A 12,675-nucleotide genomic window follows, 5' to 3' on the forward strand; every position below is an offset into this window, starting at 1 on the left:
AGCTGCTGCCTACAAGATAGGGTGTAGAGTAATGAGATTTAGTCTTTTAATAATGGGCTTTTTTTTTTCCTTTTTCCTTTTTTTGAGGTCCAGTGTTAAAATATTATGTACACAGATATGTATGCATATCTATGTAGAATATATAAATGTACACGTGTATGTGCATGTATGTATATATAATGTATAAGATGTATATAGATTATATTTCACTATATCAGCCCCTAATATTCGAAACTCAGCCCGACACCCTGTTCTTTTGGGGGGGGGGGGGTGCGCTTCACCCTCCACTTCCACTGCTAGTTTTTATATAGAGATATATATTGTGTATTCATATATATGTGTGTGTGTGTTTGCATGTGCGTGTTTGTGTTTGTGAGTGTGTTTGCATGTGCGTGTTTGTGTTTGCATGTGCGTGTTTGTGTTTGCATGTGCGTGTTTGTGTTTGCATGTGCATGTTTGTGTTTGCATGTGCGTGTTTGTATGTGCATGTGCGTGTTTGTATGTACATGCTCGTGTTTGCGCGTGTGTGTGTATATATATATATATATATATATATATTTATATATTTATATATATAGATATATATATATATATATATATATATATATATATAGATATAAATATAATGTATGTATGTATATATGTATATATATATATGTATATATGTGTGTGTATATATATAGATATATATATAAATATATGTGTGTGTGTATAGATATATAGATCGTTTTATATATAGATATATAGATCGTTTTATATATAGATATATAGATCGTTTTATATATAGATATATATATATATATATATATATATATATATATATATACACACACACATATATATATATATATATATATATATATATATATATATATATATATATATATATATATATAGATATATAGATGTATATATATATGTATATATATGTACCTGGATCTATAAATATAGATAGTTATAAATATAAACACCAACTCCAACATTGTAAAACAGTAAGGAAGGGGCAAAATGCCATTCCCCGATGTGTAGTGATCTGGCAAAAGAACTGGCAGTTCAGTAAAACAATTCTCCTTAAAATTTAATATAAGGAATGTACACTCAACCACAGTGCAACTTTCTGTTTCTGTGTAATGTGTGTATATCACAGACACATGCACATACACAAAAATGAGAGAGAGAGAGATTAGATTTTTAAGACAGCATTATATTCTGGCCATAGCCGTATCAGTTCTTTTGGCTTTTATAGAAAGCTTGTAAGTTAAGATCATCTTGGATAATCCAGTTATAGAACCTGTAATGTGTGAATTTCAGCAATGTGTGCATTCCCTGCACTTTGCAGGTAAATGGCTTACTTAATGCTAATGTGTTCCTTCGGTGTTCCAGTTTAATGCTGTAGCATTTAGTCAAAAATGGAGCCAATAGTGCTCATTTTCCATCCAGAAGACTGTTAAGAACAGTTTGTGTACGGTTCTGTGACAAGAAGGGTTGAAAACATAATTACCATTAAAGAAACCCCCGCACACTATCTGCTGTGACCATGTAATTGTACAATTCTTTACTTAAATGTTCATCCACTGCGTATTGTTTAAGATTGTATGGGAATAGCATGAGTTAAGATGACTTAAGTGCTAAGGCTGTGATTGCTTTTTTTTTTTTTTTTTTATAAAGTAATTTATAAAGTAATTTGACTAAAATCAGTGTTTAACTTGCTTTGAATTTACCAAGAAAATTAATTGGAAAATTACTGTACCTGACTCCTCTTCAGAAGTAGAAGACTTAAAAGAACCTGGACGCTGTTTAAAAAAAAAAAAATAAAATAAAATAGTAAGCTGTGAATCGGACACGACGAATTTTGAAACTTGTGTTTTTTGTAGTAGCTAGTCTCATTCTTCATCCGTAATTAAATGAATAAACTTGGTTTAGTACAAGGCTTTTTACTCCTGTAGCTTCTGATTATTACAAGCCTCTATTTTTTTCAGAGTTGCTTGTTGCAGTTAGTGCAGAAAATCAATTCACATATTGCTCAAACATATGTACTTAATCATACCAGTGGTATCATGTTTTGATCCTGTTAGTGATTTGTTATTGCAAGTATAATTTTGATTATGGCAGCAGAAAACAAATGTAATGGTGTAGGTAAACCGCTCCTGCAATAAAACAAGCATACAAAAAGCAGATAGGTGAGCGCTTTCGCAGACTGAAGTGGCTTTCGCTGCGAAAGTGCTCACCTATCTGTTCTCTGGAATAAATATCATTGGTTTTTAGTGCTGTGCTCCATTGCCTCTTTTGCTTTCTGCTTTTTGTATAATTTTGATTATGTTTTGTGCTTCAGAGTTTGTTGCAGAAATTTGGGTGAGAGATGTGTATTTAAAGGATTATTTTCCTCTTTCTTTTTTTTTTTAATTTTCAGCTTGGTTCCATCCTCTGGTAGTGGCACTGTACGTGAAGATGATGCAGCTTCAACACTAGGTATGTCACAAAAATGCTGTTTCAGAAGTGTTTGAAATTTTGGACTACTCTCACCCATTATTTTTTCTTCTATGTGCAGGGTAAAGGGATTTTGTGGATGCAGGTGGTGTAGCCACCCTTTGAGAATGGTAATGCTGCTGGAATATTATATTGAGTATTTAAAAAAAATGTGTAATCACATTCATTGAGTTTTGGCAGTACCAGTAATTCCATAACTGTGAAGCTTTTAAACAGTTTTTTTTTCCTGTATTAAAATTGTCATTCTTTCCCAGTTTCTCTGCATGACCATGATCGTTATAGTGTCTGCTTTTCCTTCTAATCAAAAGATAGTAGATTTCATTCCTTTGGAAGCACGTTTTCTTCATGCCTACTTAAGTTAGACACACAAAAAAGATTGTATGAATTAGCATTTTTGTTGCGGGAGTTGAGAACATCCCTTCTTCTTTTTTCATCTGTCTCCAGTGCCGGGTCTGCCATTCTTCCTTTAGCCCCAGTCAGTCACCGAATTCTGACTTAGGCCAACATGGATCCTAAGGCCATTCAGGGGAGGGGGGCCACTTTAAGGCCTACCCCTGGTTTTCCCTCCCTTGATTACATGGTTTGCATTGTGCAGGCAGCCAATACAGTAGGAGTGTGCACTTTTTCCCCACCTCCACTGAAGCTCAGACAGCACTTCTTTCTTAGATTTCACTCTGTTTTGTACAAACCACAGCCTCTGCCAGTGACATTGAGGCACTCCCACATAATTTCTCCCCACCCTGGGATGGCTTTTCCCTGTCTGTGTCTGCCACACCAGCAGGTGCATGTGCCGCTAATCAAACCTAGGTCGCCTAGGCCATAGTCTGAGCTTCTTCCTCTGAGTAAGACTTTTTTCTTTACCTCAGTTTCTCTGTCTCTCTCTCTCTCTCTCTGTCTCTCTCTCTCTCTCTCTCTCTCTCTCTCACTGCTTTAGGTGTCCAGAATTTGTATGAGTCTCCTTACTAAGGTTTTATGTGGCATTTCCCTTTCTTGTACCTCATTTCTCTGTGCCACCATGTAAACAGTTTGTACTGGCAAAACAAGACTTATTTTGTGAAGTGTAGAAGCTGTGGTGGTGCAGCGGTAGCGTTGTCGCCTCACAGCAAGATGTTCTCCCGTTCTATTCTCTGCTGGAGCACGTGGAGTCTGCATGTCTTCCCCGCGGTTGAGTGGCATTCGAAAGACATGCGTAGAGTGGGCGTGCTTTCGTTGAAGGTTGGGCGTCGAGCTGCCACCTCGGCACCGTACAAATCTACTGCCAATCATTAGTGTACCGGAGTTCCGCTGTGGCGACCCCTAACCTGGAACGAACAAGACGAAGTTGTACAGCCCATCTGCCTGAGCATGCTTTTTATTTCTCTGTGTTGCTAGGAGTCAAGATTTTCTGCATGCTAATGTGTGTGTAATACATAAGTGGTACATTTGGCATGGGAACTGCCTTGCATTCTTCAAATGCCAGATGGTGATCACACCTCCACTAAGGATTATAAAAGAGTGATCTTGACTGACTGACTGGCATGGAAGTTGTTTGTGCCGATCCCTTTTTCTCAACATTTAACTTCATACCCTTCCGAGATGTGTTACCAGCATGTAAAGGTACAGTCACTGCAGCTGTAGACAATTGCATAGTCATGGTTGTAGTGTAGCTAGTAGCATTAGATTTTTTTTTTCATTCCTTTGATTATAATTTTACTTCTGAGTCTTTCTTTTTTTTTTTTATTGGTGTGGAAATTTTTTCCATAAAACTGTAGTATTTGTTTACTGTTATGATGATGCCCTTGGCTGTAGTGTTATAGAACTGTTACTGTACTGTCATAGTTCTGTTTGAATTAATAATTTTATTTTGTCCATAAAAACTGTATTTAAACTTAGTCTGGTTGTCACATGTACGGTAGGTCAGGAACGACACTGTGTACCTTATTTCAGTGGTCTTGCAGTAGGAGGAAGCAGGGTGCCATACTGGGATGAAGATGGGAGAGTGGACACTGGAGAAAACTGACATTCACTAGAGTAGCAGTTTAAATAGCTTCCCTAAAGGAAGATGAGGCATAGGGACAAGGTGGGCTGTCTCCCCAGCTCCTCGGGTATCTGACGGTTGTACTAGCTTGATCCCATGTCTTTGAAACTCCATAGTGACCTCAGACATTTTCCACTCTGCTGATCAACACAAAACCAAATCAGGACTATTTGAAACCAAACAAATAGTTCATCTAATACCAGCTTGTTGAACTGTCGGTGACCAGTTTGAAATTCCTCTACAAACTCATTTTTTAATTTCTCCAAGTCTTTTGGGTTTCTAATACCATGATGGGTATGATTAAAGTTCATGAAATTAGTATTGTTTCACTCTTTGATGTCAGCCAGTAGTGCTCTTCGCAGCACCTGCAATGTTCCCAGTAATGACTCCTTCTGCAGTTCGTATGGAGTTAATGTATTGGTAACATATCCAAATACGATTGTAAATTCTTTTTTATAAGACCCGTTGCTACGAATACTATTGGAACTGTCTGGGTATCTTTCTTCCACATTGCTGTCATTTCTGCCTGCAGATCCTGATATTTTATGACTTTGTTTCTGTATGTACGCAAGACACTATAGTCACTGGGTGTGGCAATTTCAATGATCAATGCTACTTTTGTCTTTTCTTGGACCACTATATCTGGATTTCTAGCATCTGTCTTTTGGACTGTTGGTAATGGGTGATCCCATGTTATGTAAACTTCGTCACTTTCTATGATGCTTTGTGGCTCATGTCTCCAGTGTTTTTCAACCACGTCAGTACCATACTGTTTGCACAATCCCCAGTGCAACAGTCTTGCCATGTTATTATGCCTTTCAATATATAGTTGTCATGCCATTAGTATGTTGCAACCAGCAATGCGGTGTGCAACTGTTTCCAATTAGGTTTTATAAAACCTACAATGTTATGTAGTCCTGTCTCACCGTAAATCTTGCTGAATGGGTTCGCAGCAGATATTCGGTTCCGACTCGGCTGATACTAAAGCTCGAGAGCTTTTACTGGCTCGAGGCTAACCCCCATACCATGGTGCCTCACGGCAATCCCCAAGATCTCGTTTGCCGCAAAAGCTTCGAGGTTGCCGCCTTACTTGCTCGTTGGCTAAGTAAAAGATTTATTTATTAAATCTTGCTTTTTTTTTTTGCTCCTTTTTTCCTTATCTTGACTATTTTTTGTCTCTAGATTGTTGTGTGATTGTACTGAGTGTTTGACCCCTATTTTCCCCCCATAGGATTGTACGGCCCGTTTCAGTTAGAGGGCCGTAGTTGCCCATTTAAGTTAGAGGGCCTTTCCTCTCTGTGTGTTTCATTAAAAAAAAAAAAAAATCTTTCCCTTCTGTAAAAAATCTTTCCCTTCTGTATCTTACGGTTCTTGTCTGTATTGTTATCAGAAGATGGTAATTTAGTTTAGTTAGTGTTGATTTATTTCTAGGTAGATTCTTAGTTTGTTCCTGTAGGCATGTCTAAGGAAAAGGACAGAGATCACAAGGATCATTACCCTTCAGGGTTTAAAAAATGTGATAAATGTTCACAAAAGATGTCTTTGACAGACAGTCACACTAGTGTGTACTGCTTAGGAGAAGCTCACTTACAAGAGCCCTGTACATTTTGCCATGCCTTCAGTACCAGGGTCTTGAACGGGAGAAAATGTAAACTGATTGATAGGGATCTTATGATCAGTTCCTTCCATGAACAGCTGGAACTTGGTCAGACAACTCCCAAGACTTCTAAATGTAAATCTTCGGCTCCAGTTTCGGAACCGTCGAAAAAGTCCAAATCGTCGGAGCCAAGGAGTTCTGGCTCTGATTCAGCTTCTTCTCTTATCGGTACCATCGGTCTCTTCGGTGTCGAGGCAACCTTCGGTACCGAGACATTTACCTGACATTGACCCTCTGTCACCTACTTTGAGATCTCCTATTTTGGAGAGGAGGAGATCTCCACCCGATCCTCCAGGACACACACTGATGAGGACATCGAGCGGGTGGTGAAGAGGTTGCTTTTTGACCCAGCTCTGGTAAACAAATTGGCCCTTCTGACCCAAAGGTTTTGGAGCAAACCCTTTTACAAACCACTGCTCCTCCTCCGACTGCTTCGCTCTCGGAGCCAATCACTTTAGGTTCTACGGTGTTGGATCCGTCTGTTCTGGGGATTCTCCCTGCTTCCTCAGAACTGATTACTCTATCCTCGGCCGCTCAGTCTGGAGCTGAGGAATCTGGGAGCCGACGCTCTTGAGTAGACTCCAAGGGGGGGGATAGTCACCCTGGGTTTTTTTCGGAGCCGACCCTCCCTCTAGGTGCCTCAACTCAGCTCTGTTCCCATGTCTGCTTCAGAGCCATTCCCCCTTGCTCAGAGCTGACCATCCGTCTCCTTGGACCGGAGGTCTTCTTCGGAGCAGGCGGGGGGAGGCTTTCAAAGCAACAGAGAAGGCTTTATCCTCTCCAAAAGCCATACCTTTGGAACGTATGTCCCACCAGCAGCAGGCAGCAACCTCTTCTCCCCTGCCACCCCCACATCGTAGGGAGCCAGAGACCCAAGCAGCCCCCATTAGAGGTGCCCCCTCTTCTGAGACCTCCCCAGGTTATCCCACTGGAGAGCTCCCTCAGAAGAGACTTTGTAAAAGGAAGCATGTTGACTCACCCGAGTCTGTCACATCCGACACTGATTTGGAGGAATCAGACGGGTCCCCTAGATCCCCCTCTGCGGATGTCTCTTTTTCTGACATCCTAGAAATCCTTAGACAGAGGAGTGACTGGAAGACCTCTAACCCTACTGAGGACGAATCAGTGTATCTTGAGGCCTTTGGTTCCCGACCTTCCACCTCCTGGGTGACACTGCCTTATGACTAGCTCTTAGGAGTCATATCGCGGAAAGCCTGGACCTCCCCAGACATAGTGGAGCCCATCCCGAGGAGGCCAAACAAATTCATGAATGCACCAGAAGATAAGTCCTTTCTTACCAAAGGAGTTCCCGTTGATGCTATGGTGGTAGCAGCGGCCACCAAGAAGGACTTGTCAGAAACATCTTCTAATATCCATCCTCCTAACAAGGAGTACAGGACGATGGATAGGTATGGGAAGCGTACCTTCTCTTCAACGGCATTTACTCTAAGATCGCTGAACTACCTTACCTATTTCACTCGACTTCAGAGGGATTTCCTGAAGGAGTTGGGAAATATCCTTCAGGGTTCAGTATCTCCGGGATCCATGGATAAGGTTTCTGCACAGCTCTCCACCCTTATGTTGATAGCCAACTCCTCCATGAGGGTGATACCGTATGTAGCGGACGTAGCGAGTAGGGCAGCTGCGGCAGGAATCGCTCTCAGGAGACACTCTTGAATGCGTCTTTGCAACTTCACAGAATCCCTTATTTTCCTTCACCAGCGTCCCCTTTGATGGTTCATCTCTTTTTGGACCTCAGGTGAAAGAGAACTTGGCCAGGTGCGAGCAGGAAGGCTGTCTGAGTTCGTTTCTCCCTTCCATCTAGACCCTATCCCAAGGGTAATACAGTAGGAAAATGTGGTTCCATAAATCCCAAAAAGGTTTCCCTCAGGCACAAAGTCAATCCTCCCCTAGGAGCAGAGGGGATGATCTAATGGAAGACGCCGTCCTTGCGGCAGAGGAGGTCCGCAACACTGGGGAGATAGAGAAATCTTCTCAGATTGTCCCTTCCATCACCCCTGAGGGGTTGCCCGACTGTCTGTCTCTGCAGGCAGTCGGGGGTCGATTATCACTGTACCCAAGCGCCTGGCTAAATATTTCACGAGATTGTTCAGTACAGACCATAATATCCAGAGGTTATCTAATCCCCTTTGTTTCCGATCTTTCAGTAAACCGGTCTCTACCAGACGTGCCACCCATTCAACTAGACCGTGCAACATCAGAGGTCATCTCGTTGCTACAAGAGAGTAATCCAAGAAGTCCCCACAGAGCAAATAGGATCCGGAACTTACTCTCGATTCTTTTGAGTTAGAAAAAAGACAGGGGACTGGGGATCAATTCTAGATCTCAGCAGACTCAACAAGTCCGTAAAGAAATCGAAGTTCCGAATGATCACTCTACAGTCGATATTCCCCTTTATTGGGGAAAGACAATTGGATGTGCTCAATAGATCTTCAGGGCGCGTACTACCACATCAAAATGGACAGGCACCCCAGAAGACACTTACACTTCCAGCTGGGAGCCAGTCATTTTCAGTTTCGAACACTGCTTTTTGGCCTCACTACAGCCCCCAGAGTGTTCACCAAATGCACGGCAGTGGGTAACGGCTCACCTGAGACGTCAAGGATTCCAGGTGTTTCCATACCTAGATAACTGGCTCCTCACTGCTACCACCAAGGATCATCTCATCAGAACCAGGGACGAGAGACTATCCTTGTGCACCAGTTTAGGCATCACAGTCAGCCTAAAAAAATCAGCCTCATCTCCATCGCAGCATATTGTATTCTTAGGCTCAGAAATAGACTCAACCACCATGTTAGCAAGACTAACACAAGAAAGAGTAGAGTCATTACGCAGCCAAGTCAGATCCTTGCTAAACGGTCACAAAGTTCAGGCCAGGGTAGTCCTTCAAGTCCTAGGACCATGATTTCTTCCATCCTATTAGTTTCTCTAGCCCATCTGCACATGAGTACTTCAGTGGCTACTGTTTGCCCAATGGTCAATGCAGGATCTTCCCCTGTCTCATCGGATTCTTATCACAAACACCTGCAAGAAGGATCAGACATGATGGTTGCAGATAGAACAACTTCTCTTAGGTCGTCCTCTTGTTCCTCCTCAAGAAAAGGCAGTTTTGACCACGGACGCCTCCCAGATAGGGGGGGGGGCATTATCTGTGAATGATGGTCCAAGGTACTTGGCAGAGCCACGAGAACCACTTGCATATCAATGTTCTGGAGATGAGAGCGGTGCTATATGCATTGCAAGCACTTCACAGCTCTCTCCCCACCGGGACAAATGCGGTTCAATCAGACAACATGTCTGTTGTAGCAAGGAGGAACCAAATCATACCCGCTTTGTCGAGAGAACTTAAGAGTTTGGAAATGGGCAGTGGACACTCGACGCTTTCTGGTTGCAACGCACATCCCGGGGAAGTCCAATGTAATAGCAGACAAACTCAGTTGAGCAGTTCTCATGTCTCACGAGTGGTCCCTGAATATAGCAGTTGCAAAAGAGATCTTTCACAGATGGGGCCAGCCTTGCTGCGACCTATTTGCCACTCACCTGAACACCAAATACAGCAGCTACTTTACCCTAATTCCTCATCCAGGGATGTCACCCAGGGCTGCTCTAGTCCACGATTGGCCCCTGGGGCTCCTTTATGCCTTCCCACTTTTTCCTCTCATTCTAAAGGCAATACAGAAAGCGAAACATTTGGAGTACCCTGATCCTGATTGCTCCTTACTGGCCTCGTCAAGTCTGGTTTCCCTTCCTGTGGCCCTACCTCTTGGAGGAACCATGGATTCTAGAACCATCTCCAGACCTCCTGATTCATCAATCGGGGCAGTTCCATCCTTCCATCCACACCCTAAAATTGACAGCATGGCTGCTCCAATTCCACGCATAGCCAGGTGCATTTCCCTTTCACCTTCAGTCAAACGCATTCTGATTTCTTCCCACAAACCTTCCACTAGTAAGTTATATTCCAGCAAATGGAAAAAGTTCTCTATTTGGGCTGTAAACCAAGGTTTAGATCCATATACAGCTCCTATAGAATCTGTTTTGTCCTTCCTTGCGTCCATCTTTCATGAAGGAGATGCGGCTGCTACAGTTCAGTTAGCTGCTTTCTCTAATTACCATTTTGGCTACATGGGAAATCCCATCATGTCCCACTCTTTGTGCAAAACTTTTTTGAAGGGAGTTCTCCTTCTCAGACCTCCAATCAGACAGCCACCAGAACCCTGGGACCAAATTTAGTTCTCACATCCTTAATTTCTTCCCCCTTTGAGCCCTCTTCTTCTTCGGATCTGAAATCTTGGAAAACACTATTCTTAGTAGCCATAACCTCTGCTAGGAGAGTCTCAGAATTGTAAGCTCTTACTGTTCGACCTCCTTACATTATTTTCCACAAGGATAGAGTCTCACTTAGGACTTAACCCTACCTTTCTTCCCAAGGTATGTTCAGAACATAATCTCAACACTACTATTGAGCTACCAGTGTTTTTTTCCAAATCATTCTAATAAATCTGAGTACAGGCTACACCAGTTGGACGTCCACAGAATTCTCAGGTTTTACCTACACAGGACTAAAGAATTTAGAAAATCAGATCAATTATTTGTCTCCTTTTCAGACAAAAATAAAGGCTTTCCTGTTTCTAAGGTTACCCTCTCAAAATGGCTTTCATATTGCATTTCCTTTGCTTATCAGACTGCTGGCAAACAGTTACCCAACAAAGTAAAAGGCTACTCAACAAGGACAGTACCAACTTCATGTGCCTTTAGATCTAGGCTCCCAATTGATACCATTTGTGCAGCAGCTACTTGGGCAAGACCACATACCTTTGTCACTCATTACAAATTGGATTTGGCCTCCTGGGATAGGTCATCCTTTGGGTCCACTGTGCTGAAGAGTCTCTTCGCTTGAGCCACTGGGGATAAAGGTGCTAGGGACGCTGTCCCATCCAGCAAGAATTACAGCGAGATACGTCTACATAACATAAAGAAGTTATGTACTTACCATAACGTTCCATGTTTGTAGTCCATCTCGCCTACATTCTTGCTTCCCTTCCTCCTGCCCCCTTTCTGTTCCTGGAGGATCTATATAGGAATATAGGCTCCAAACCCCTCCAGCAAGAATGTAGGTGAGATGGACTACAAACATTGAACATTAGGGTAAGTACATAACTTTTTTTTCCGTCTTTTTCTCCCACATTTTCATTGGACTTGTAAACCGTGTACTCAGCCTGCTGTCTTGGGCTGCCAGTATTAACCTTTCATCTCTTGGTATGAATTTGCCTCTCCTCAGCCATTCCTCTCCACTCATTTTTATAAATAGTTAGGCGTTTAGGTAGATTGGGCACTCACTTTTGAACACCATACCGAATAAGGAATGAATCAACAAATTGACCCTTGAAGCAGTAAATGCCAAATATGGTTATGGCAGTTTGTTCATGAGGGAAGGGGGTGAATGACTTGGGGTATAAAACCCTGAGGGATATGCGGAGAAACATGACAGACAGTTCTTAATTCCTGTCACAGGTGGTAAAAAAAAAAAAAAAAAAAGACACTGGTCCTGAATGGAGTCCTTCCTTCTCCAAGAGTGATACCTCATTAGAAAAAAAAAAAGATAATGGCATTTAACATTTGGCTTTGTGGTTACTGTCATTTAAGGGGGGAATCCAGTACATTTCAAGTTGAGATAACATGCTTGATGGCCTAACTTGCTTTGCAAAGGAAGGCCTGTACTTATTCAAATGCTTTTGCATACTGGCTAGAGCCTTTGCTGTCCTATTGCCTTTTTCAGGCAGAGTCCAGTTGATCGACATTCCAGATCAACTAACATTTCAAACAGCCGTACAGGTGTATCTACTCAGTGCTAGAAATCTTAATAAAATGCCCGTTCTTGAGGTCCTCATTTACTTGTACTGTATCTATAGTTGTATAGTCACCAAAACTTGGTTTAAATGAGCCACAAGCACTCCTTTCATAGCAGAATTTTGTCTGCTATGTCTTCAGGCGTAGTGGTAAATGTGGTTACATTTCCGTATTTGATTGGGACAATATCTCCTCCAAGTTAAACCAAAAAATAAAGCACTATTGTTGCGAGTCCCAAAACACTCTTTTATTGTTACAAAAATTAAGTGCTTTCGTCACTCCACTTCGACTTCATCAGAATTAACCTGAACAATAGTTAAAAACATTTTTTATGCAATCAACTTGCCGGTGATTGGTTAACATATTACCAATGATAAACAAGCTTTTAAAACAGTTAATGTTTAAAAGAATACCAAATAATGTTCTGGTTAAAAAAGAAAAATATTTTTCTAAAAAGAATACATTTCAAACACATTTCCAAATCCAAAAGGATATATATATATATATATATATATATAGAAGGCGAATTTAAATATGCTCTGCTTTTTCCTTAAGAACAGGTAATAAGCTTAAATAATCATTTAAACCAGGGGAGAAATTTGCTGCTAACCTCAATTGCCACAGAAGTTCTTTTTTGTGTAAA

The 12,675-nt window shown here is 41.6% G+C and overlaps 1 protein-coding gene across 2 annotated transcripts in view; it reads left to right on the forward strand.

Moving 5' to 3' along the window:
* RAD23A (RAD23 homolog A, nucleotide excision repair protein) overlaps positions 1-12,675 on the forward strand; it is a 1,075,282-nt gene that overhangs the window by 522,302 nt on the left and 540,305 nt on the right. For both annotated transcript variants that reach the window (XM_044084660.1, XM_044084659.1), the window contains one exon: positions 2,411-2,469. In XM_044084660.1, coding sequence (XP_043940595.1) covers positions 2,411-2,469 — 59 coding nt within the window. The remainder of the gene's footprint in view (positions 1-2,410; positions 2,470-12,675) is intronic.

The sequence above is a fragment of the Protopterus annectens genome, chromosome 9.part0, assembly GCF_019279795.1.
Source record: "Protopterus annectens isolate FY-2018-M chromosome 9.part0, PAN1.0, whole genome shotgun sequence".
Lineage (NCBI taxonomy): Eukaryota > Metazoa > Chordata > Ceratodontiformes > Protopteridae > Protopterus > Protopterus annectens.